Source organism: Arvicanthis niloticus, chromosome 8, assembly GCF_011762505.2.
Source record: "Arvicanthis niloticus isolate mArvNil1 chromosome 8, mArvNil1.pat.X, whole genome shotgun sequence".
Classification (NCBI taxonomy): domain Eukaryota; kingdom Metazoa; phylum Chordata; class Mammalia; order Rodentia; family Muridae; genus Arvicanthis; species Arvicanthis niloticus.
In genome coordinates, this window is record NC_047665.1 from 54,705,123 (window position 1) to 54,732,109 (window position 26,987).

The 26,987-nt window shown below is 38.5% G+C and overlaps 1 protein-coding gene across 2 annotated transcripts; it reads right to left on the minus strand.

Moving 5' to 3' along the window:
* LOC117713700 (estradiol 17 beta-dehydrogenase 5) lies at window positions 1-26,987 on the minus strand. Of its 2 annotated transcripts, none has more exons than XM_034510134.2 (9): window positions 26,832-26,987; window positions 24,778-24,945; window positions 12,473-12,589; window positions 11,036-11,113; window positions 10,331-10,453; window positions 8,326-8,435; window positions 7,900-8,065; window positions 3,004-3,086; window positions 1-253 (listed from the first exon to the last, which is right to left on the minus strand). In XM_034510134.2, exons 1-9 carry the CDS (start codon window positions 26,910-26,912, stop codon window positions 211-213), a joined length of 969 nt encoding a protein of 322 aa, XP_034366025.1. In that variant the 5' UTR covers window positions 26,913-26,987; the 3' UTR covers window positions 1-210. The 2 variants fall into 2 exon arrangements, with proteins under 2 accessions (XP_034366025.1, XP_076795509.1); XM_076939394.1 differs by having other exon boundaries at window positions 177-2,383.

A 26,987-nucleotide genomic window follows, 5' to 3' on the forward strand; every position in this document is an offset into this window, starting at 1 on the left:
TGCTAAAGAAAAATGATTCTTTTATTTCTTAGACTGGGAAAAAATACATAGTTTTTCCTTTCTTGGTTAAAATTGTAGATTCAGCAGAGCCAGAATTACTCAGAAGCTTGAAGTAGGGTGATATGTAATCATCACTTTTTGAGAGTACCTTTCTTCTATACTCTCCCCATGCAGTGACTTCTGGCACAAGACACGACACAGACCTTCCTGTTAGTATTCATCTAAAAATGGAAACTCAGGGTGGTTCTCAAAGCTAGAAAGACAAGTAAATCATATTAGCTTTTAGTGACTACTTTGAAATTGTTATTAGTATGAAAATACACAAAAATATTTTCTAGTAATTCATACCTTCTACCTTAAGCATTATTGTATAAATCATTGAACAAAAACTAAATTCATATCATGCTCCTTTTCCTGGGACTTACACAGAAAATAACAGTGAAATGCACATCTATCAAAAAAGGTAATCAGTTCTCTTAATTAAAATTTCTTAATGAAAATAGAAACTTATCACCTTGTTTTGAAAAGAAAGAGCCAAGTTGCACATTCCTTACTAAGAAGAAACTACAGGGAGAGACAGTCAAATGGTATCATTTTCATTTCATTTTACTAATTGATAATTACTTGCTAACTGTATAGTTCATCCAGTATACTAGTTGTGATTCAGAAGTAGAAAACATGGACTAGAGACAATGGTTGAGTGGAAAAATGCTTTTGGTACAAATAGGTGATATGAGTTTGAATTCCAAGAACCCACATAAAGCTGGGCATAGTAGCATGCATGCCTCTGTAATAGATCTCAATGGTGGAATAGGAGGTGGAAACAGGAGTTTTACTGAAAACCCAAAAGAAGCATAAAATACATAATAGAAACATGATGTTCTCCTTCAAACAAGATGGAAGGTGAAGAAGATACCCAAGGTTGACCTCTGATCACCAGATGTATGCAAAGGTAGACTCATGTGTATTCAGTCACACAGGTACATACATGCACATATCATACAAGGGAACACACAGAAGAAAACTAGAAGAATGAGTAACCAAGAAGATAAATATAAAAGGTCACCATTCAATAATAATCATTCATGCTATAAAAGAATAAATTTTGGTTATTTGTTAATTTTTCACAATAATGATTGTTTGCTTGGTGCTTGGACTATAAAATTGACATCATTTTTCAGGTTCTTCAAATAATAAAAGTATTAATAATAAGAAAATTTTTGAAAATTTTTATGTACTATTATTCATTAAGCTTGTCAACTTTCATAGATTCTCATATTTATGTACTTTAAGAAGTAATTTTTCAATAGGACAAGAAATATATATTAAATTCTTTCTTCATTGATTTTACATATTTATATATGAGTGTATAATATTATATAGAAAATATATATATGACCTATTATACATATACTTTTTCTACCTCAAATTCATAAACTATGTGGAGCATCAAGAAAATCTAAAATTTCTCATTGGCTACAAGTTCTTCATCAGGTGGGTCTGTATTCTCTATGCAGTAGTGTTGGCTATAATCTTATTCTCTATAACTTCTTACTCTTCAACATTCAGATCTTGATAATCTAGAAAACCAATATAAAATGAGCTACAGAATTCATTAAGCCAGTTATTCCTATCACAAACACAGTGATTAGGTCTGGGGAGTACAATATAAGCAAATAGCTTTCAGTTCATTGCAAACATTAAATTGCCTGAATTAAATAAAAGTTTCACAACGAGGATTTATCAAAAACCACAGGATGGTCACACATTTAAAATAATTAGGGATTAAGCAGGTGATAGGCGACATGACATGATGTTGAATGGAAAATGTTTCAACAGGCTTGTTGAATTGCCTCAAGTGTAAATCCTAGGATATACAGATTCATAGCCTAAGTGAAAGATACAGATCCTTCACCACTGATGACATAGAACTTTTCATAAAACAGGAGGACAGCAGTAAGTTCAGGAGATCAGCCTGAGCTAGGCTCCATACTTCCTGGACAGAGGACAGAATTCACAGGAGGCTAGAAATAGTTGCTAAAGCTTTTCTCTCTTTTCTGATTAACTTGGTTTCTGGACTTCCTCTTTAAATTAAGGAAACTATTAACACTTATGATATACTTAACACACGAAAATGTTGGAGGGAAATATGTTTACTAAGGGCCAGGAGAATGAATGGACATATGCAGCTGCTGGAGTTGAGGCTTGAGGGGTACCTTGAGGAAATACTAGAGACCTGGGATGGGAAAGCCTCCAAGGTCTCAATGTGGGTGACCTTAGCTAAATACCAAACAGTGGGGATATGGAACCTGAAGAGACCACCTCCAGTAGTCAGACAGGACACCAACTCACCTACAAAGCTTTTGACCCAAAATTGTTCCATCTAAAAGAAACACAGAGACAAAAATGGAGCAGAGACTGAAGGAATGGGCTACCAGTGACCAGCCAAAATTGGGATCCATCCCACGGACAAGTACGAAACCCTAACACTATTACTGATGCTATGTTGTACTTGCAGATAGAAGACTGGCATGGCTGTCCTTTAAGAGTCTCTTTTCATCAGGTGATGGAGACAGATGCAGATACTCACAGCCAAGTATTGGAAGGAGGTTTTGATCCCAATGCAAGAGTTTGGGGAAGGATTGAAGGAACTGAAGAGAATGGCAACCCCATAGGAAGACCAACAGTGAATAGTTTCCTGGAACCCTGGGAAGTCCCAGAGACTAAGTTACCAACCAAAGAATTTACACTGGCTGATCCAAAGCCCCCATCACTATGTAGCAGAGGACTGCATTGTCTGGCCTCAGCAGGAGAGGATGTGCCTAATCCTGTAGAAACTTGATGGTCAAGGGTGGGAGTATATAGGGGAACTTTCTGAGAGGCTAAGAGAAGTAGGAGGAAAGGAAGAACACTTCAAGTGGGGAACAGGTAGGGAGAAATTTTAGATGTAAATAAATAAAATAAATAATTAATAAAAGTTAATGTAAAAAAGAAATTACTTACACAGAAACACTTATATACCGGACATTTTTATTCAGGCCATCAATGACTTTCATGTCCTCTGAAGTCAACTGAAATTCAAAAACCTGTCATACAAAAGGAACTTATTATATTTAGACTTCATATTTGCCAGTCTGTCTATTACAAATGTACACACTAAATGGTGCACATAAACTATTTAATATATTCAAGAAAGTAAACACATACTCATTAAAGAATTTAAGTGATGAATACTATATATGAAAGTAGCCTTCATAATTATGCTCTAATTGTATTTTGAGAGAAAAGTTTCATTTTAACAGGAAGGGTTATATGTAGGAGGAACTAAGGTGGGAGGAATACTGAGAGGAAGAGAAAGAGTAAGAAAAAGAGGAGAAGAAGGAGAGGAGAAGCTAGGTGATGAGAGAGAGAAAGAGGGGGGAGACAGGGAGGCAGATGTTCATGTATCTCCACCAGTCAAAGATAGTTGATATATCTAGGCTGGGTAGTGGGTTACACCTCTGATTGAGCAATACCAAACTTATAAAGCCTTTGATTAACATTTAAAAAAAATATATAAGTGCAAATAGGAAAAGGGGGCATGGGATAGGGGTTTTCTAAGGGGGGGAAATGGGGAAAGGGGATGGCATCTGAAGTGTAAATAAAATATCCAATAAAAAAAAAAACAATAAAAAAAGAAAGTAGCCTTTCTTTATGAAGAGGATAAACGGGCTGAGAAAGAAATTAGGAAAACAACACCCTTCACAATAGTCACAAAAATATAAAATATCATGGTGTAGCTCTAACCAAGTGAGTGAAAGAGCTGTACAACAAGAAATTCAAGTCTCTGAAGACAGAAATCGAGGAAGACCTCAGAAGAAAGAAAGATCTTTCATAGTTATTGATCAGTAGGATTAACATAGTGAAACTGTCCACCTTACTAAAAGCAATCTATAGATTCAATGCAATCCCCATCAAAATTCCAACTAAATTCTTCTCAGAGATAGAAACTGCAAATCTCAAATTCATATGGCATAACAATAAATTCAGAAGAGTAAAAAGAATTCTCAACAATAAAAGAACTTCTAGAGGAATCACCATTCCTGACCTCAAGCACTTCTATAGAGCAATAGTGATAAAAATTACTCTGTATTGGTACAGAGACAAACATGTCGATCAGTGGAATAGACCTGAAGATCCAGAATTAAACCCACACATCTATGGACACTTGATCTTTGACAAAGAAGACAAAATCACACAGTTAAAAAAAAAGAAGAAAGCATCTTCAACAAATGGTGCTGGTCTAACTCGAGGTCTGCCTGTAGAAGAATCCAAATTGATCCATACTTATTTTATTTTGCAAAGGTCCAGTCCAAGTGGATGAAGGACCTGCACATAAAACCAGATACACTTAATCTAATAAAAGAGAAAGTGGAAAATAGCTTTGAACACATTTGCACAGGGGAAAATTTCCTGAACAGAATGCCAAAGGCTCAGGCTCTGAGATCAACAATTGATCAATGGGGCCTCATGAAACTTAAAAACTTTTGTAACTTAAAGGAAACTGTCAATAGAACAAAATAGCAACCTACAGATTGGGAAAAAAATCTTTACTATCCCTACATCTGATAGAGGGCTAATATCCAAAATATACAAAGAATACAAAAAGTTAGTCGTCAAAAAACCAAATAACCAAGATTTTAAAAAGGTGACAGAGCTAAACAGAATTCTCAACAGAGGAATTTCTAGTGGCTGAAAAGTGCCTAAAGAAATGTTCAACATCTTTAGTCATAAAGGAAACACAAATCAAAACAACCATGAGATTCTACATCACAATCAAAATGGCTAAATTAAAAAAAAAAAAAAACCCTCAGGAAACAGCACATGCTGGAGAGGATGTAGAGAAAGAGGAAGACTCCTCCATTGCTGGTGGAATTGCAAACTGGCACAATCACTCTGGAAAGCAATTTGGAGGTTCCTCAGGAAAAAAAATGGAAATAGTTATACCTGAAGACTCAGCTATACCATTTTTGGGCATATATTCAAAATATGCTCCACCATATTGCAAGGACTTGTGATCCATATGTTCAGAGCAGCCATATTTATAATAGCCAGAAGTGGAAACAACCCAGATATCCTTCAACTGAAGAATGGATACAAAAAACTGATAAATTTACACAATGAAATACTACTCAGCTATTAAATATGAGGACATTATGACTTTTTCAGGCAAATATATGGAACTAGAAAATATCCTGACTGAGGTAACCCAGACCCAAAAGGACATGCATGGTATGTGCTCACTGATAAGTGGATGTTAGCTAAAAAGTTCAGAATAATGACAATACAACTCATAGACCATATGAAGCATAACAAGAAGGAAGGCCAAAGTGTGGATGCTTCAATCCAATTTAGATGGGGAACACAATAATCACGGGAGACAGAGAGAAGAAGGAACATGGGAGGAAAGAGGGACATGGGTGAGAGAAGAGAGGTGGAAGAAAAAATAAAAATGGAGTCTGGATCAGGTATGAGAGGGGAAGACAGGAAAGAAGCCCTGAGGGCCAGGAGAATGAATAGAAATATGCAGTAGTTTGGAGTTGGGACCTGGATGGTGGGAACCATTAGAAAGTTCCAGACACCAGGGATGTTAAAGGCTCCCAGAACAAAATAGAAAGAACATTAGCTGAAATGCCTAACAGGGAGGAGCTTGAACCTGAAGAGACCACCTCCAGTAGATAGACATGGCCCCAAGTAGAGCTGTGGGACCACCCACTCATTTCAAATTTTTTTTTGGCCCAGGATTGTTCCTGTCTAAGGGAAATGCTGGACAAAAGAAGGAGCACAGACTGAGGGAAAGAGCATCCAGATACTGCCCCACCTTGGGATACATCCCATCTATAGACACCAAACCCAGACACTATTGCTGATGCCAAGAAACACTTGCTGACAAGAGCCTGGTATGGCTGTTCTCTGAGAGGCTCTGCCAGCATCTGACTGAGACATATGCAGATACTTACAATCAGCCATTAACTGAGCCCACAGTCCAGAATGGAAGAGTTAGAGGAAGGACTGAAGGAGCTGAAGGAGATTGTAACCTCATAGGAAGAGCAACAATATCAACTAACCTGGACCCCTGAGAGATCCTACCTACCTAAGCCACCTACCAAAGAGTATACATGAGCAGGTCTGTGGCTCCTGCTACATAAATAGCAGAGGACTGCCTTATCTGGCATCAATGGGAGGGGATACACTTGGGTCTGTGGAGGCTTGATGCCCCAGAGAAGGGGGATGCTAGAGAGATGAGGTGGGAGTGGGTGGATGCGCATGGGGACTCTTGAGGAGGAGAGCTGGGAAGAGGAACATCACTTGAAATGTAAATACATAATAAATAAAATGAATAGTAATAAAAAAGAAAGGAGAGAGAGAGGAAGAGAGAGAGAGAGGAAGAGAGAGGGAGAGGAAGAGGGAGAGGGAGAGAGGGAAGAGGGAAAAGTAAGAGGGAAAGGGACAGGGAGAAGGAAAGGGAGGGGGAGAGGAAGGGGGAGGGGGACATGGAGGGGGAGGGGGAGTTGGAGGGGGAGAGGGAGAGGGAGAGGGAGAGGGACAGGGACAGGGACAGGGACAGGGACAGGGACAGGGACAGGGACAGGGACAGGGACAGGGAGAAGGATGAGGGAGAAGGATGAGGGAGAAGGATGAGGGAGAAGGATGAGGGAGAGGGAGAAGGATGAGGGAGAAGGATGAGGGAGAAGGATGAGGGAGAAGGATGAGGGAGAAGGATGAGGGAGAAGGATGAGGGAGAAGGATGAGGGAGAAGGATGAGGGAGAGGGAGAAGGATGAGGGAGAAGGATGAGGGAGAAGGATGAGGGAGAAGGATGAGGGAGAAGGATGAGGGATGAGGGAGGAGAGGAAGGAGGAGGAGGGAAGATGAATTCTAAAAACTAATTCCTGAATTAAAATGTACAGTCTCATATACAAAGCTGTTAATAAGTAAGGTGAAGAAGGAACAAACACACTGTAATTCCAAGCTTGATCTTAATCATGTTCTTTATAGGTTCAAAAGAAACTAAGCACAGTTGTTTAAATTTTTAACATAATTTAATAGTTATCATTGATAAAAAAATTTTCTTCATTTTAATTTAAAATCTTTTCTTACAACATTTTTACCACATTTTCCCCTCCCCAATGTTTTCCAAATTCGTCTCACTTCCATACCTACCGAATTTCATCTCTAAAACAATAAATAAATAAAAAATAAAAAGAACAAAATAAACTAAAATTAAGTAAGACAAAAATACCAAAACAAAATTTCAGGAAAAAATATACGGTTCATTTTGTTATGGTCAATTATTCCTAGTTATGAAGCCTGCCTTTTTGTATAGTTGATATTTTTTAGGGGGGGGGGGAAACTGATTCTCTCTCTTCCAACAGGTTTCAGTGGCAAATAGCTTCTTCTAATTGGTCAGGTGAGACTGCATGGATTTGTAGGGAAACACCATTATATAAGCAGGGGGAGGGGGATAGAATAGAGAGTTTGCAGAGGGGAAACCGTTGAAATGTAAATCAATAAAATATCCAATAAGATAATTTAAAAATAAATAAAATATGAGTGTACCAGAAATATAAAATTAACCACATATAATTTAAAGACTGAAAGTCACCTAGTTTCAGTGGGCTCATTCCAGAAAATGAAGAAGAAAACATGCCACTCACTTAAGGTTAAGTTTCCAATGTAATGCTAAGAAAAAAATCTTATTGTAAATAGAGGTCTTTCTGTGGAACAGGATTTAAGGTTTCTAGAGATGTCCTTAAAGCACAGATGTACAGGAAATGTAAAAAGACTCACTGGGGTTATAGGACTATCAACAGGGTACATGGGGCAATTCTGTGTACTAACACCTACAACAACTCATCACCTGCATATTCTCTTTAATCCTCTTCTCCGAGAAACTCTTGGCCAGGACCACAACCCCACGCTGCAGCTGGTAGCGAAGGGCTATCAGGGCAGGAGTTTGCTTGTACTTTTTTGCCATGGAGCCAAGAACTGGATCATCCAAAAGAACAGGACTGCTCTGGTCAACCCTGGAAGATAAGTAGAAATGTTAAATTGTTTTTCCTAATTCTTTGAGTTGTTAGAAGACTTCTAATACATACGGAGGTTGATATATAGGCTATGGGTTCCAGTGTGTGGAATTATGAAGACATTGTGGTTTTATTCTACACTAAATAAAATTTTTCCATGCTTTCACCTCATTTCAGAATAAACTATAAGAAATGATAAGATTAAAAAATATTTAATCAACAATGTTTTCCTTCAGTTTGACTCTCATTGTCCATTTTACCATTGTTCCTCACGATGACTTCCCAGAGCACTGTAAGCAACCAAAACAATGTCTTTGGATTTGCAGAAATCTAGAAGTTTTCTCTGGTTGAGGTAAGGATGACATTCTACCTGTAAAGGGATGAAATGGAGTTGTGCCATTTTATACAAAATTCTACATTCAATGTAAAAAAATGTTTAAAATATTATACAGCTGAGTTAGTGTAGTTTGAAATGAATATGTCACTCTCAGGCTTGGTGTGGTGACTCATGCCCACAACCCAGCATTTTAGAATGCTGAAGCAGGAAGATTGCAATGAATGTGAGGTTATTCTAGGCTTTAACAATTTTCAGATGAACTTGGGCTACAAATAGGTCTCATAAATCAAACAAAAGAGAAAAGACAGAATATGAAGAAGCAAGAGAAGGAGGAGGGAAAAATGAAAAAAGAAAATATAAACATCTTTATAGTAAGATATATTTTGCATTTATTTATGTTTTGTGGAGTGGTAAATGTTTGTGTACATGTTAAAGTGAACAAGTGGTGGTCTGAAGACAACTTGTGGAATCAACTCTTTCCTTCTACCATGTGGGTCCCAAGAATCAAATGGCTTGAAGACAAAACTCTACCAAGTTGAACCATCTTGGTAGGTCCATAATTAAATAATTTGGTCAGCTTGCTTCATTGCAAATATTGAGAAATTCAGATCAAGTTTTAATAAAATATGTCACACATTTTGAGCACATTCACTTTCTTCCACTTCCCTCCTATTAATTGCTCCAGAATTACTTATTTAAAATTAGTACTTATTTGGAGAGAAGAGTTGAAGAAGTAACACTTCCCAGGAAAGTGAGCTCTATGTCCTAATTGATGGATACAAATACCTATTTTTGCCATGGTGAGTCATGACTGATTTCAGATGTAGGCAAGGAATGGACTCACTGAATTTTGATTATTAAATAAAAAACAAACACAAAAATTGATAATCATAAGTGAAAGCAAAAAAACAATTAAGTGAACAACCCAATACTGTTATTTTTATACATATACATATACATATACATACATATACATATACATATACATATACATATATATATATATTAAAATGAAAAAATTAAATCCATCCATGTACAGGCAGAACAATAAAGTATTTTTTATTTAAATTAAAAAGAACAACAGCCAACTAAGAAATTCTGAGAATATGAGAAATACTCTTCCACAATGAACAGCATACCAATCAGTTATAGGGTACCAAAAGTTCAGTCCTTAAAACATATGCATATAAGTATTTGCAAACTGAGCAGGCTGTATTCATGGATTTATATATAGTATATATTGATCTATAAACACACATACATATATGTATACAACAGCAACAATTAATCAAAAATAAAGTCTTATAAACTGAATTTAAATGAGAAAAATTGGTATATAGGAGGATTCATAGGGAAGAAAGGATATAGAAGAAATAAGAAATAAACACACATTAAAAAGCACACATACCCAGCCGGTCAGGAGTAATCACTTCAAATGATTTCTTTAAAAACAACAATTATGAAAATTGTTAAAGTTTATTCTGTTTTGCAGAAATAATTTTACCAGACAAACTTTTTCAAAGTATGTCTCAGGTAAGGAATGCCAAAAAAGTAGTTAAAAACGAAATGTTTTCCAAATGACAGAAATTGACTGACTCAGGCAAAATCATTGATGGATTCTCAAAAAATGATATGAGAATTGGACATGAACAGTATTCTAAATATATGTAGGATTTAGGTGAGAGTTTGCAATAAAGAAAATTTGCTATTTCCTTTAATGTTGCTAAAAAATAATTCTGGGGACAAGGCATTAACACAATAAATATGTTTCTGATGGCAGAAACCAGAGAAATTCAAATAAGCTAAAGAATGGATCATCTCAAAACTTCCCTCAGTTTCCAGTGTTATTTCTTTCCCCCAGTTGGCACCTAACAGCATCAGAGGAAGAAAGGTGTGAAGCAGAAAGAAGAGAGGCTGAGGATTCATACCTGGTTGCACACAGGCTTGTGCTTGAGCCCAGGCTTGTTCAGGATCCTCTCCAGTTGCCTGCGGTTAAAGTTGGACACTCCGATGGACTTGGCCAATCCTGCATCCTTGCATTTTTCCATGGCCTAGAGAGGAATATATGCCAAAATATAAGCTAATATAAATGAAAAACTGACGGCTGAAGGGATGGCTCAGCCACAAATCCACTGGCTGCTCTTCCAGATGACTCAGTTTCAGTCACCAGCACCCACATGGTGGCTTACAACTGTCTGTAACTACAGTTTCATGGGCTCTAACACCTTTACACAGATGTACCCCACACAGGCATGAGGGCAAGCCCCAATGCATATAAAAATAATTAAATTAGGAAATGAAAAACTCATAATGTTAGGAAGAATATGGTAAAGAAATAAAAATTGAACCTCCTGGTTTAATATTTAGGAAAAATAAAGCAGTAAGAAAAATAATACTATTATTAAGAGGACCCTAAGCTATCTCTAGTCAATTAGACTCCTTATCACCATTTTAAGAAAACCTCTCCTTTATTTATATTATAGCACAGTCACACATGGTCCCCACATCTACAGTAAACCAGCCCTTATAAAGAACATTAGGTTTTACATCATCATGCACACCTCACTCTCACAGGTTCTGATGCTCTGCTCCCTCACTGCACTTCCTGCTGTGCTCTCTACCCCAGCACTCACCTCCCAGGTGTCACAGATATCCACTGCATCACATATGAATTTTCCATTCTCATCTTTTGGAAACAAAGTCTCTCCGGGCTGAAATAGAGACAAATGTCAAGTCACCTCTTAACAAACGCATTTCCCCACAATAACAAAGCTGGTCTAAAGAGAGGACTGTGAGTAGAAATTCCAGCAGCTGAGTGACCATGTTTCATGTAACACTTGTCCTGTGTTCTGAATGTAGAGTTGTAAACAATGTCCTTGAAGGCCACGGGTCTTTCTTTTTAACATAATTTTGTGTTAATAATGAAATTATTTCTGGGTACTTAGACTATCTTGCTTGACTTACGTTCCTGTTCAATGCCACCTTCACTTAGAAATTTGGCAAGAATGTGGCAGTGATTTCCACCAACAATAAATTCCACTATTGACCCACAGTAAACAGTCTTCCTCATTCTTATGGGTGATTAAGGCCTGACAAGTGAACAAAAGATGAGAAGACAGGGTTGTTGGGTTTTGTTTTGTCATTTCCTTTCTGTTTGTTTCTTTAGTGTGTGTGTGTGTGTGTGTGTGTGTGTGTGTGTGTGTGTGTGTGGTGCACATGTGGGTGTGTGTGTGGGTGTGTGTGAGTGTGGGTGTGTCTGTGTGTGTCTGTGTGTGGTATGCATGTGTGTGTGTGTGGTGCACATCTGTGTGTATGAGACAACTATGAAGGTCCTGATAAAGGATGTAGGAAGTGAGGTTCCTTGGAGCTGAACTTATGAACTGCCTGAAGTGGGAGCCAGAAACTGAGCCAAGGTCCTTGGCAAGACCAGCAAGTGCTCTTAACCACTGAGCCATCTCTCCAGCACTAGAGTGGTATATTTAAAAATTCTTTGATGATGTTAAATACAGGGAATCCAACAGATGTCAAAGAACTAGAACTTCAAACTACCTCAAGGCTAAATTTGTCACCAATGGAAACTGCTGAGATAAAAATTAAGGAAATATGGAGCTGGATTGCTCAACAATTAAGAGAACTTGCTACTCTTCCAAAGGATATAGGTTCAGTTCTAGCACCCATGAAGCAGCTGATACCTGTTAGCCAACTCTTAGCCAAGTTGAATCAATATTATCTTCCGGACTCATTGTCTGCTAGATACAAACATAGTACAAAATATACATGCACACAAAACACATACATAAAATAAAATAAAATAGACACTTTTTTAAAAACCTTAGCAATTTTATAGTAATACAGGAATTGAAAAGCAGAGGCATTTTGAAGACTACTTAGAATGCAAAACTATTAATGACTTAGACACTTCAGTTTATAATCTTATCAACTCCTTGCATAAAACATTTGGAATACTTTCTAAAATTAACTGTACTATATTTTTAAACTTTATAAAATTCAACCATCCAGAAAACTTATAAATTAGAGCTGAATTTTTCTTGGTGATCCAAACTGCATACCTTCATGGCCATTGGGAAATGAATGAGATACAGGTCCACATAGTCCAACTGGAGTTGCTTCAGTGACTGTTCCAAGCAGACCTGTACCAGTTCTGGACGATGAAAAGTAGACCAAACCTACAAAAGTTGAAGAATAGATCTCACATTGAATTATTGAATTTCCCGAGTTTGCTCAGTTACTGTACCTAACACAGAGACTGGGGTGACATTGACAACCATAGAAGAAAATGTTCCTCCTCTTCTTGATTTTTTTTCAATCTAAACAAGCCACAAATATCTATTCAATATTTATTTATGAGCTAATCTAAAATATTACTCAAGTACCTAAACGCCTTCAAGTAATAATAATTTATCCTCAAACTAGTTTTCCACTGAATTTATAAAAGGCTTTAAGCCTCATACACTATAACTCTTCTTGCATATATATTATGATGTGTTCTGTTTGGTTAACATATATGGAGTTACTCTGACCTCTGCCTTAACTATGGTTTTTAATCTAAATATTCCTTGTTAAATGTCTTGGGGGTGTCCAAATCTGCCCAAGAACATTATGGGTCAACTACTTTATAGAAAAGCAACAGCAAGGAAGCAATTGTTATCTAGAATGTACTGCTTTGGGCTCTTCTAGGTCTAAATAGCCATTTGAAATCCTTATAAAATGACAGGTTGTGTTACCAGTATTGAACCTGGATAGCCTGCCTTTTTTCTCTCTGAATTGTTAGTTGGGGTTAATTTTGAGGTCTTTTTATAAAATGACTGATGATGAAATGATAAATTGCCATGTGGTCTTTCAAGCTTCTCTAACCTTTACCTGAACAAAAAGCAATGCTACTCTATATAAAGAGAAGTTGAATAAACATGTGCAAACTCAAAATAACCCATGGAGTACTGGAGAGAAGTGTTAGCAAGAGAGCACTTGCTCCTTTTGTAGACAACCCGGATTTGGTTCCCAGCATCCACATGGTTCACAATAGTTCACAATCTTCTTTCACTCTAGTTATAGGGGATCTGATGCTCTCTTTTGGTCTTAACTCTAGTTATAAGGGATCTGATGCCTCCTTCTGGTCTCTGAGGTTACCTCTGCAGGATAACTCATGGTACATATATATCCATGCAGTCAAGACACTAATACATTTATAATAAAGAAATAGTTTTAAAAGCATACATGAAGGAAGAAAGATAACCTTTAAATTAGATTATTGGACAGTTTTACTAGTCAGATAACATGCATTTAGGAGGATTGCAAAATACTATTTATACTAATACTGAGCTGTAGATATTTCCAGTCTCTATATTTCAATTTCTTCTTAACAAAAAAATGACATGATGAACAGTATCATCCTTAAGGTTATTTAACTTAGAGTAAGAAAAAATTCAAAATATTGACATGGTCTGATCTTTCACATTGAAATCATGCCTTTCTGTAATAACAAAAAATTAAAAATAAAAACATGTATAATTTTAGTTTATAGAAAATTACTTAGTAAAGAAACACTAAAATATAATTCTAGATCACATAGTTATGTTCTACATAACAAAATTTTAGTTAGCAATGAACCACGCCAATAATGGCAGCCCATCAGACATTTACTGAGCTAATTATTCCCATTGTTGTGGATTGCTCAGGTGCTTTTTATATTTTGATGCTAATTCTGCTTTCTCAAGATGGTCTGTCTCGATGAGGAGTGAATCACATACTCAGATAATTTCATGTGAACCTTCTCCTTATTTTAACTGGTCAATGTAGTCAGCAGAAGCCAACGTCTGGGCAAAGAATAAGGTGGGATTTCTGAGTCTAGGAGGAAGAGGAGAAAAGAGAGAGTGAGAGAGAACACAGATCAGGCTGTGGAGCAGATAGTCAGCAGTAGAAATGTAGTTCTCTCAGGGCACCAATAGTATGTAGCCTTTCCCACAGGCAGAGGACAAAGAAGATGGAAAAGGCTACTGTTATATTGAGATAGGAAATTCTTTGTTCAGCAGTTGTGTTATCTAGCTGATTTTAAAATATTGAGGCTTTCTGATGTTTTCCATCCTAGGCAACTCAGGTAGGCAGGAGAAAGGGCACAGCTCAACCAAGGGGCAGTTATTAGAGTGTTAGGGGCCGACTTTTAGCAGAAAGCGGCTATCAGCTTTGCAGCCATCTTGAGCCATATACCCTGACATGAGATTTAAATTACAATAGCCTACAACAGCTGAGAACACTCGGATAATCTTGGTTTAGATACCTTGAGATTAAAGGTGTGTGCGATTAAAGGTGTGTGACTTAATAGTATACTTAGAAGTACAGAGATCAGAGTTAGAGACAAGACCTAAGGGCATGATTAAAGGTGTAACTTAGAGGCGTGGCTTAGAAGTGAGACTTATAAAAGGCAGAGACAGAACAGATCAGAATTGAGATGATAGAAGACATTAGTCAGACTATAGAAGACAGAACCAGAGATCAGAGAATATATAGACGGAGATCAGAGACTATAGAGGGATCATCAGAGACAAATCTCAGACATTAGGTAGAATCTGCCATCACCCTCGCTCTTGCTGAAGCCCAACCTGCACACTGGAGCAGCAGCTTGGGCCGGGATACAGTGGCCGCCCAAACCTGGATTGGCCCGGGCCTCAACATTTTGCCTGGGCTGCAACATGTATTTTGGCCGCCCCAACTTGGGGCTAGTGCGGTCCCCAACATTATTTTGGTGCCCGAACGTGGGGCAGCAAGAACGAGAGACCCAGAGACTTTACTGGAAGAAGGATCTGTTGATTGTCCCAGGAATCTGCCGCATTGAGAAAGGTAAGGAAATGGGACAAGAGATTAGTCAACCTGAATTCAACTCTCTGTTTTGGTTTTGTTATTTGCTGCTCACATGTGTTAATTTTCTGCTTTTGTTCTTGAATGCTGTCTTTTTTGTTCAAAATAAAAGGAAGCGTAAGTTAGAATCCAAAATACAACCAAAGGTTGTTGACAATTTGTCAGAGCCAGATTGTGCTGACCAAGAGAAAGAGGAAGTCAAATTTTATGATGCTGAAATGCCCCCTCCCTATGCACCTCCACCTCCAAATGCTACTGCAATGGAGATGGTGGTTATAGATCCCATAAGGGAGTTACAGGAAAAATATCTGTTCTTAAACAACAAATAGAGTTAGAAAAAGAGTATCAGGACTTAATTAATCAGCTACAAAAATTAAGGACAGGAAAGATGTCTCAAGAGGTAAACTGTGAAAATCCCCTGGCTCCTTGCATTCCTCAACCAGGAATCCAAAGGCAGTCCCTATCACCTAGCTTAAGATTAGCCACAGATCAGCCAGAGGAGGGAAAGGCTGAGGCTTTCCCTGTATCAGAGACTAGAGACAATCAAGGAGTTGCTTGGAGACATCACACAGGTTTTAATTTTCAAATTACTAAGGAATTAAAAAATGCAGTGTCTCAATAAGGTGCCACTGCCCCTTTTACTCTTGCAATTTTAGACTCTGCCGCAGAGGAGTGGCTAACTCCTGGTGATAGGAATACATTAGCAAGAGCAGTTCTTACTGGTGGAGACTATTTAATTTGGAAATCAGAGTATCATGAGAATTGCAAAGAAACAGCTAGGAGAAATATTCAGGCATGCAATGGTTGGTCCTTTGATGCCTTAGTAGGAGAAGGGCAATTTGCTTCTAGTGATAACCAGATGCAATATGACCCAGGTTTATTTGCTCAAATTCAAAATGCAGCCATGAAGGCTTGGCGTAAACTTCCTGTAAAGGGAGACCCTGGTGCATCTTTAACAACAGTCAGGCAAGGGCCTGATGAGCGATTTTCTGACTTTGTTCATCGATTAATGACAACAGCAGGAAGGATTTTTGGTAATGCAGAGGCAGGTGTAGATTATGTGAAACAACTTGCATATGAAAATGCTAATCCTGCCTGCCAAGCGGCCATTAGACCTTATAGGAAGAAGACAGACTTTACAGGGTATATCAGACTCTGTTCTGACATAGGTCCCTCTTACCAACAGGGCTTAGCTATGGCGGCTGCCATGCAAGGAAAATCAGTAAGAGATTTTTTGGCAAGTAAAGACAGAAAGGCATGTTTTAAATGTGGTAAGCCTGGACACTTTGCAAGAGATTGCAAAGTAGAAAATGAGTTAAGCCAGAGACAGCCCAGAAAACAGCCTGGGCTCTGCCCAATTTGCAAATGTGGAAGGCATTGGGCTAGTGATTGTAGGTCTAAACAAGACACACAAGGTAATACCCTTTCCCATAATCAGGGAAACGGGAACAGGGGCCAGCTCCAGGCCCTGAACCAATGCAAGCCAAAACAGGCTTATGGAGCAGTCAGTGTCCTACCAGCAAACCCCATTCCCTTTCTGAACTCAGTTGAGCAACACCAGGAAGCTCAGGACTAGACCTCAGTTCTGCCACCCACACAGTATTAACCCCAGAAATGGGATCTCCGGCCTTCCCATTAATCTCTGGGGCAGAGATATGTTATCCCAGTTGGGATTGATTATGTGCAGCCCTAATGAAATAATCACAGCTCAAATGATAAACCCTGGATTTTCCCCCAGGGAAAGGATTAGTAAAAAGTGAAGAAGAGATTATCTAACTTGGATCAAGCCAAGCTGTGGTGGCACACGCGTTTTTTTTTTGTTTTTTTTTTTGTTTTTAAATGGTTTCGCTTGTTTTTGTTTGTTTGTTTTTATTAGATATTTTATTTACACTTCAGATGCCATCCCCTTTCCCCATTCTCCCCCCCTTAGAAAACCCCTATCCCATGCCCCCTTTTCCTTTTTGCATTTACACATTTTTTTAAAATAATGTTAATCATAAGCGTTATAAGTTTGGAATTGTTCAATCAGAGGTGTAACCCACTGACCAACCTAGATATAACAACTATCTTTGATTGGTGGAGATACATGAATATCTGCATCCCTGTCTCCCCCCTCTTTCTCTCTTTCATCACCTAGCTTCTCCTATCCTTCTTCTCCTCCTCTTCTTACTCCTTTTCTTCCTCTCAGTACTCCTCCTACCTTAGCTCCTCCTACACATCACCCTTCCTGTTAAAATAAAACTTTTCTCTCAAAATACAATTAGAGCATAATTATGCCAATTTGTACCAGTCCTAATACCCAGTCCATCCTTTTGTTAACTAACCAGCACCTCTGTCATCTATCCTAACTAAAACATTTAGTTCTGAACCTGGCTTTAGGATGAATGTCAGCTGACGACCATCCACTCAAATCTTTTCTCTTATGGTAAATAGCTGTAAGTTTTCAACCCCATCAGAAATCCAGAATGACTGAGTTAACTATAATTGTGGGAAGCACAAAGCATAGCTTCTAAAACTTAGCCAATTTATAGAGACCTCTGAACACCTGAAAAGCCCCTATACTACCGAACGTTGGAGCATCAAATCTTCAGCCTTCTGGCCCAGAATCATCTGACAGACCTTGGTGATGCAGGATTATTAAGGACTGATTACTCTGTCTAGGCAGATATAATCAGTCGACTATTCTGCATGTGTGTCCTTTTCTGGACAGTAATTTGTCTGTAGATGGAGAGAGGCAATTCTTGCCTAGTGGCTGTTACCACACAACTGGAGTAACTCCAAGGATGCTCAATTTCTTCTTAGAATCCACGACAGGAAGCTGTCAGGAGCAGACAGGTCTCTAATCAATATGAACATTAATATATAAATTATTTGTAGCGTCAGTTCTATGGACTTCTGATGTTTTGAAAACTAACTATCCATGCAAGGTAACCTGGACTGTTGTCTGTTCACTCCTCTCAGCTATTTCTAAATAAAATATGGAAAACACCCTAACAATAAACTCAAAAATATGAATTTGCTATAGTCCCTTAACTCATAGGTTAAGCGTCCCAAATCAGTTAAAAAGGTTAAAAAAGGGTTGGGTCTAGGCATTGTATTCCTAAATGTGTTATACAGGCACAATGCCCATGAGTGTATCAATATTCATCTCATTTTTATATTAATAAGAGGCTCGTACCAATGAAAACCTTAAATTTGAGATCAAAGTAAATTTTGTACCATTTAAGAAATTATAACTTCATCTTGATAATAATTATACAGATTTCTACCAATAGGTTATGGCTATGTAATAAGTCCTAGCTAATCCCCCCTGTTCCAACAAAACCACTACTTGTCCCTAGAAAGACAGACCATTATTAACCACATTAGTCCCCAAGCTCAGGGAATAGGGGCGCTGACTCTTCTTTAACTTCTTCATGCTGATTAAGGGCGTTGAGATTTTAGAAGAGGGGTTGGGGGGAAGAGTAAGTTGATAAGCCTCTAATGCTGTGTCTTAACTGAATCCAGATGGAATTCCAGGACATCAGAGGTTTGGGCAGGTCTGCTCAGTATGCTTGATGAGTAGATACACCAAGGCTGTGTATTCTGCAATATACAATTCTCAGAACAAGTTTTAGTATCAAGAAAAAAAAAATTTCCCACCCCCAGGGGGCTGACATTTTTTTTTAAAGATGTTGGTTCTGAAGACTTTTTTTTCCCAGCTTGTTAAAATTGGTTGTAGTATTTACATTTCAGATTTTATCCTCTTAGCCTACTTCCTCCCACCACCCAGAAACCTCCTATCCCATCCCCCTCCTCATGCTTCTATGAGGCAGTGACCGCACCTACCCCCCCCCACTATCCTCTCCCCACCCTCACATCATTCCCCCCCCCACTGTGTGTTCATTTTTTTTTTATGGGACCAAGAAACTCCTCTCCCACCTATGTGCGACAAGGCCATCCTCCCCTACATATACCTCTGGAATCTTGGGTCCCTCCCTATGTGTTCCCAGGCTGGTGGTTTAGACCCTGGGGGGCTCTGGTTGTTTGGTATTGTTGCTTTCCACCTAGGGTCAATAACCCTTTCTGCTCCTTCAGTCCTCTCACTAAGTTCTCCATTGGGAAACCCCTGATCATATCAGTAGTTAATTGTGAACATTGTCCTCTGAGTGTGTTAGTCTTTGGCTGACCTCTAAGGAAACAGCTATATCATGTTCCTCACATTATGCACTTCCAGCCATCCACAACAGTGTTTAGATTAGGTGGCTGTACATGGGGTGGATACCCAGGTGGAAAGGTCTCCTGATGGCCCCTCCTTCAGTTTCTGTTCCATGTTTTGTTTCCCTATTTGCTCCCTTGAGCATTTTTGTTTCTCGTTCTAAGTAGAACTGAGGCATCCCCTCTTGGTCTTCCTTCTTCATGAGCTTCATGTGGTCTGTGGGTTGAGTCTTCACCAATCCAACCTTTTGGGCTAACATCCGTGGAGATATGTTTGTGTAACTATCTTCTTTTGGGTTTTTTGGAGATTACTTTCTTGCTTTTTCTAGGTTATAGTTTCCCTCCTTGTGTTGGAGTTTTCCACCAATTATTCTTTGAAGTGCTGGATTTGTGTTGAGATACTGTGTAAATTTGGATTTGTCATGGAATATTTTGGTTTCTCCATCAATAATGATTGACAGTTTTGCTGGGTATAGTAGTCTGGGCTGGCATTTGTGTTCTCTTAGGGTCTGTATGATATCGGTCCAGGATCTTCTGGCTTTTATGGTCTCTGGTGAGAACTCTGGTGTAATTCTTATAGGTCTGCCTTTATACATTACTTTGCCTTTTTCCCTTACTGCTTTTAGTATTTTTTCTTTGTTTTGTACATTTGATGTTTTGACTATTATATGGCGGGAAGTATTTCTTTTCTGGTCTAAACTATTTGGAGTTCTGTAAGCTTCTTGTATATTTATGGACATCTCTTGCTTTAGGTTAGAGAAGTTTTCCTCTATAATTTTGTTGAGGATATTTACTGGTCCTTTTAGTTGGGAGTCTTCCCCCTCATCTATACCTATTATCCTTAGGTTTGGCCTTCTCATTGTGTCTTGGATTTCTTGTATATTTTGGGTTAATAGCTTTTTGTATTTTGCCTTTTCTTTGACAGTTGTGTCAATGTTTTCCATGGTATCTTCTGCACATGAGATTCTCTCTTCCATCTCTTGTATTCTGTTGGTGATACTTGTGTCTATGACTCCTGATCTTTTTTTTTAGGTTTTCTATCTCCAGGGTATTGTCCCTTTGTGATTTCTTTATTGTTTCTACTTCCATTTTTAGATCCTGCATGGTTCTGTTTAATTCCTTTTCCCGTTTGGTTGCATTTTCTTGAAATTCCTTAAGGGATTTTTGTGTTTCCTCTTTAAGGGTTTCTATCTGTCTACCAGTGCTCTCCTTAAGTTCTTTGAGAGCGTTATTTATGTCTTTCTTAAAGCCCTCTATCATCATCATGAGAAGTGATTTTAATTCTGATTCCTGCTTTTCTGGTGTGATGGGGTGTTCAGGGCTTGCTCTGATGGGGGAGCTGGGTTCTGATGATGCCATGTAACTTTGGTTTCTGTTGCTTACATTCTTGCTCTTGCCTTTTGCCATCTGGTTAACTCTAGTGCTGCCTGTACTTGCTGTCTTTGACTGAAGCCTGTCTTTCTAGTTATCTAGCTTGTGTCTGATCTCCTAGGGTCCAGATGTCTCTGTGATCTTTTCCAGCTGCACTGATTATAGTGGTACCTCTAGGATGCCTCAGGATATGGTGCCTCCAAGGTAGTAGTCCAGCTAGGTGTCTGCTGTTCTGGGTGCAGTGTCTCCTCTAGAATATCTCAGGATATGTTGTCTGAAGCTCTGAGTTCATTTGTTCCTCTGTGGCTCTGGATTGAGTGGACCTTCCAGTATGTCTCAGGTGGAATCCAGGGTCCACACAACAGCAGACCTGGCAGAGGTCTGATCCAGGCCTCAGATCTGGGAACTAGTTTCTAAGACACTGTCCAAGTTAGAGCACCTGGGATCCCTGCTTCCTCTGGATTCTTGGAGGTTGAGGACAGAGCTGCCACCCCAGATCTGCTCAGTGCTCTGGCCCAGACTGGAAGGAACCAGTGTTCCAGGCCGGGAGTGACTTCCTGGGTCCTTTTGGTTCCCAGTCACTCCCTGTTTAGGGCGGGCCCTGCTGTCTGCTTACTTAAGATACTGCCTGAGTTCGAGCGCCTGGGACCCCTGCTTCCTCTGGATTCTTGGAGGTTGGGGAAAGAGCTGCCACCCAAGATCTGCTCAGTGCTCTGGCCCAGACTAAGATACTGCCTGAGTTCGAGCACCTGGGACCCCTGCTTCCTCTGGATTCTGGGAAGTTGGAGACAGAGCTGCCACCCAAGATCTGTTCAGTGCTCTGGCCCAGACTGGAAGGAAGGCGGCACACGCCTTTAATCCCAGCACTTGGGAGGCAGAGGCAGTCGGATTTCTGAGTTCAAGGCCAGCATGGTTTATAGAGGGAGTTCCAGGTTAGCCAGGGCTACCAGGTCCTCTCTCTGAAGGAAATACCAAGGCAGACCTAGCTACTCGAATAGCTGCAGTGACTTTATCAGATTCGCAATCTAACTTGGATAAGGCCATAAAGGCTCATGAGTTACATCACATTAATTCTAAAACTTTAAAAGGTATGTTTAAAATTACCAGAGAACAAGCTAGACAAATTGTCAAACAAGGTCAATCATGTGTTAAACTTTTACCAGTTCCTCACTTGGGTGTAAATCCAAAGGGACTGATACCAAACAGTATCTGGCAAATGGATGTTACTCATTATAATGAATTTGGCAAGCAAAAATATATACATGTATGTGTACACACATACAGTGGTTTCATTTATACAACATTACAAACTGGAGAAGCAAGCAAGCATGTGATTGCTCATATGCTTGCTACAATCACTGTATTGGGTGTGCCTAAACGGATAAAAACTGACAATGGCCCAGGTTATACAAGCTCCAGTTTCCACCAATTTTGTGAAAGATTGGGAATACTACATAAAACGGGTATCCCATATAATCCACAGGGCCAAGGTATAGTAGAAAGGGCACATCAAACCATTAAATGTCAATTTGAAAAAATTAAAAAGGGGGAATGGTACCCTACCAAGGGATCCCCCAGAAATATCCTTCATCATGCACTCTTCATTTTAAATTTTTTAAATTTGGATTCTGAAGGAAAATCTGTTGCAGATAGATTCTGGCATCCTGATACCAAAAAGAATTTTGCAACAGTCCTTTGGAAAGACCCATTAACTGGAACCTGGAATGGGCCAGATCCAGTGCTTATCTGGGGAAGAGGTTCTGTTTGCATATATTCCCAAACTGCAGATGCTGCATGTTGGCTGCCAGAGAGACTGATTAAACAAATAGACAACAATAACAAATCCAGGGAGGAGAAACCCCCTGAGAAGCGTATTTTTTTACATCACCACCCATATCTCCAGGGTGGCTCTGTTGGACTCTTGATTCCCTGACTTATGATTTAGTGGGGAAATAGATTGTTTTAGATTTAGTGGGAATTTAGATTGTTTAGACCCAGGAGAAAACCCACTACCACAGTTACTATAGTTGTTTTTTGGGTTTGAGATTGACTAGAGCAGGAACAGGGATTTCCTTAGTTTTCTTTAGATCAAAGCTATGATCAGTTTTGTACTTCTATAGATTTAGATTCTGATATAAGACATTTATAAACAGAATAGAAGAGGCTTACACTTTTTACTCCTCTGATAGAGGGAATTATATGTTGCCCTTTAAAAAGAGTGTTGCTTTCATAATTAACTATTCAGGCGTTGTTAAATCTCTTGTCTTTTGGGTCCATGTGGTTCAACAAACTGATGGCTTTTGTATGAGATGCTATTCAAATGAAACCCACACAGGTCCATTATTACAGGCTGGAAGTAAGGGATTGTAAAACCTCTGTCATCAAGACTAATGAGGTATATCCCCTAACTTACGAGCTAAGCCGGATAGTCAGTGACGGGTAAGAGAGCATACGGAGACCCTTGCCCCTAAAAGAAGGGAGGCCTCACCAGCCTAAGACAGGAGCTCAACCAATGGCTGTTGAGTATCCAAGGATGAAAAAGGGAGGCTGGGGTCCTTTGCTCCAACCTAGGACAGGCACGGTTTCCATAAATTTTCCCAGCCTTCCTTTTTAATAAAAAATTTAAAAAGGGGGACCTGTTGGGGGCTGACTTTTAGCAGAAAGCGGCTATCAGCTTTGCAGCCATCTTGAGCCATATACCCTGACATGAGATTTAAATTACAATAGCCTACAACAGCTGAGAACACTTGGATAATCTTGGTTTAGATACCTTAAGATTAAAGGTGTGTGAGATTAAAGGTGTGTGACTTAATAGTATACTTAGAAGTATAGAGATCAGAGTTAGAGACAAGACCTAAGGGCACGATTAAAGGTGTAACTTAGAGGCGTGGCTTAGAAGTGAGACATATAAAAGGCAGAGACAGAACAGATCAGAATTGAGACGATAGAAGACATTAGTCAGACTATAGAAGACAGAACCAGAGATCAGAGAATATAGACGGAGATCAGAGACTATAGAGGGATCATCAGAGACGAATCTCAGACATTACGTAGAATCTGCCGTCACCCTGGCTCTTGCTGAAGCAGACCGGAGCAGCAGCTTGGGCCGGGATACAGAGGCCGCCCAAACGTGGGTTGGCCCGGGCCTCAACATTTTGCCTGGGCTGCAACATTTATTTTGGCCGCCCCAACTTGGGGCTAGTGCGGTCCCCAACATTAGAGGTTTGGCAAAGCTAGTTGTAGGGGCTGGGTAACATGGCTATTGTCAGCACTAAGCAAGAAGCAAGTGTGCATTTTAAAATAATGTACAACAAATTCAGAGCCATCAAAACATTACAGCACAATATATTGCTCAGGGTTCTGTAGAGACTCACCAGTCCCAGAAAAGTATGACATTCACAATTATATATAGTACATATATACATATAATTATATATAGTACATTGATCTAATTGTAAAAGCAAGTTTTTTTACTGAAGAAAATAAGAGTCTAATCGATTAGTCAATCAAAATTGGAAGAATTCATGTTTTATTTATATGTCTGAATGGAAAATATATTGAACATCCAATTATTTCCTACATATAGAAGTAATATTAATTCCTTATATCTTGTTTAACACAGAAAATGCTTTCTTATAATACTGTATCTTATTGAGGAAAGAGAAAAATCAGCTTTCAGATCAATGAAAAATTTTCATCATTATTCAGGAAATTAAAAGAGACAGGTTTTTTTTTTTTTACCCATTCTAAATCATATACTGGTGAACTGATACTCAGATAAGATTATTACTATTTCATAAATGAATTTAAAGAAGGGAAAACTGAAGCTTACAACTTTGTTTATGTTTACTTCACCAACATTCGCTGATGTAATCATACAAAGCTTATTTCAATGCATTATGGTCCATTCACTTGCATACCGTATTCCCAGTACCTTTGATGTGTAAAATATATCTTCCCTCTTCACAGTGCCATCGGCTATCTTGCTTCGGATGGCTAGTCCTACCTCCGTTTCATTTTGATACATAGCAGCAGAATCAATATGACGGAAACCAGCATCTATAGCTATTTTGGTGGCTTCTGTAGCCTTACTCTTAGGTACCTAAAAAAGCAACCAAAAACAGCATTTAGAAATAGATATGACTTAGAATTTTTAAGGCATACGAGCAAAAGAAACATCTTCTTCAGCATCAAGTTTCCTCATGTCTTCAGTAAGGTGTCCATTTGCATTGAAGAATGCAACCAGGGTTTTCTGGGTTTTTCCACTGAGTCACAATAGTAAAACACCTCAGAAATTGCATTAGCTCAAAAATTACAAATAAGTCACTGGCATTAGGAATTCCAACTTTAACTCCAGAAACTGATATTTGTTATAAGAATGCCTAGGTATGTGAAGCCATGGAGTTTATACAGGCAAAAAGGACATGATACCCCATAAAGAAGAGGCACTGTAGAATCCTCTATGAGCCTTCTCCCAAGGAAGTCACAGAGACTATATTAAAGTCTCTAACACTGAATTTACAAAAATGCACATGTTTAAATAGAAACATTTACAGTATTCATTTCTAAGATGTTCATTTATAACTTGTTATACAATCACCCTGACTTATTGCATTCTAGATGAAAGCATGGACACAAGACCTACTATTTGCCCAGGCAGTTCATGAAAAACTTCCATTCTTATGTTATGAAATAAGAAGATATCAACAATATCCTAAAAAGATAACATTATGAAATTAGAAGATGCCTAGAGATCATCTAAAATTTTTTGTCAAAAGAAATTTGAAGAGATAGTGTTATGGTATAAAGTCTTTTATACAGCCATTTTATTTACATAACAAATATTAAAACTATCAGCAAAATCTATATTCAAAAGAAGAGATCTATACCTAGGAAATTCAGAACATCATACAGAATAAAATTATCCATATGCATGCCCTCTGTTAAGCTACAGTTTCTTATTTTGTAGGAATTGAGATTGGAGTAAAAATTAAGGTTTTTTTTTCTAGTAGGCTACATTTGAATTAAAAATACAGACTGCATTAAAAATGAAATGGTAATGTAGTAAGCACATAAGAAAGTTTATTTTATTATATAAAATTAAAAGCAATTTAGAAAAAAAGTGGAATATTTTTCTCCAGTGTTTATTGTCTTTGGGTTTCTATTCCTATGATAAAACACCATGACCAAAACCAATTTTAGAGAAAAGGGTTCATTTTATCTTACAATGCTCATGTCAGACTCCATTACTCAGAGAAGTCATACCAGAAACTCAAGAAACTCATCCTGGAAGAAGGAGCTATTGCAAAGTCAATGCTGTGGTGCTGCTTACCAGTTTTCTTTCTTTCTTTCTTTCTTTCTTTCTTTCTTTCTTTCTTTCTTTTTTTTTTTTTTTTTTTTTTTTTTTTTTTTGGCTTGCCCAACATGCTTTCTTATGGAACTCAGGACCACCAGCCAAGTATCACGCACAATAGACTGGGATCTCCGACATCAATCACTAATTTAGAAAGTTCCCTACAGTCTGATCTTATGAAGGTATTTACTTATTTGATATACTCTCCTCTCAAATGAATTTAGCTTGTGTCAAGTATATAAAAATACCCAGCACATGAACAAGAACAGTACAGTTTTAAACACGTAAATATATAGACACACATCTCTACCAAAGAACTGCAAGTGGCCAACAAGCACCTTTTAAAAATACACTCAGTATCAGTGTTGATCAGGCAGTGTTCTTGCTAGCTTGATTTCATTTTTTCTATGTAATTTGGATGGAGAGAAAACTAGTGCCCACAATAATCTGGGGCTAGGCTCTTGGATCATTACCTGATGCTGAATGTCATCTGCAGTTCCTTGCACAAGGAATAACTTTAGACTGATAAAACAGAGAACCAGGTTAGCTCTGAAGAATCACATCAGAATTCAATGACTGCACCTACCCAAGCTTTCTATTTTTTTTTAACCCTCAACCCCAACTGCTATTATTACCTCTTCAGGTGCATAGGTACCAAATCCCAGTATAGGGATGAAGTGACCATCACTTAGTCGCATTGTCTGCTTAGAATTCATGGCTTCTCCGTGCTCCTACTGAGAAGATACTATACTGGCTTCATTCACAGGACAGTAAATAAATGCTTGCCCTTG

Coding starts and splice junctions, on each gene's coding strand:
- LOC117713700 (XM_034510134.2), bottom strand. CDS start 26,912: ATGAATTCTAAGCAGACAATGCGACTAAGTGATGGTCACTTCATCCCT. Junction 24,946..26,831: donor GTACCTATGCACCTGAAGAG/GTAATAATAGCA, acceptor TTGCTTTTTTAG/GTACCTAAGAGTAAGGCTAC. Junction 8,066..8,325: donor AGTCATCGTGAGGAACAATG/GTAAAATGGACA, acceptor CTTATCTTCCAG/GGTTGACCAGAGCAGTCCTG.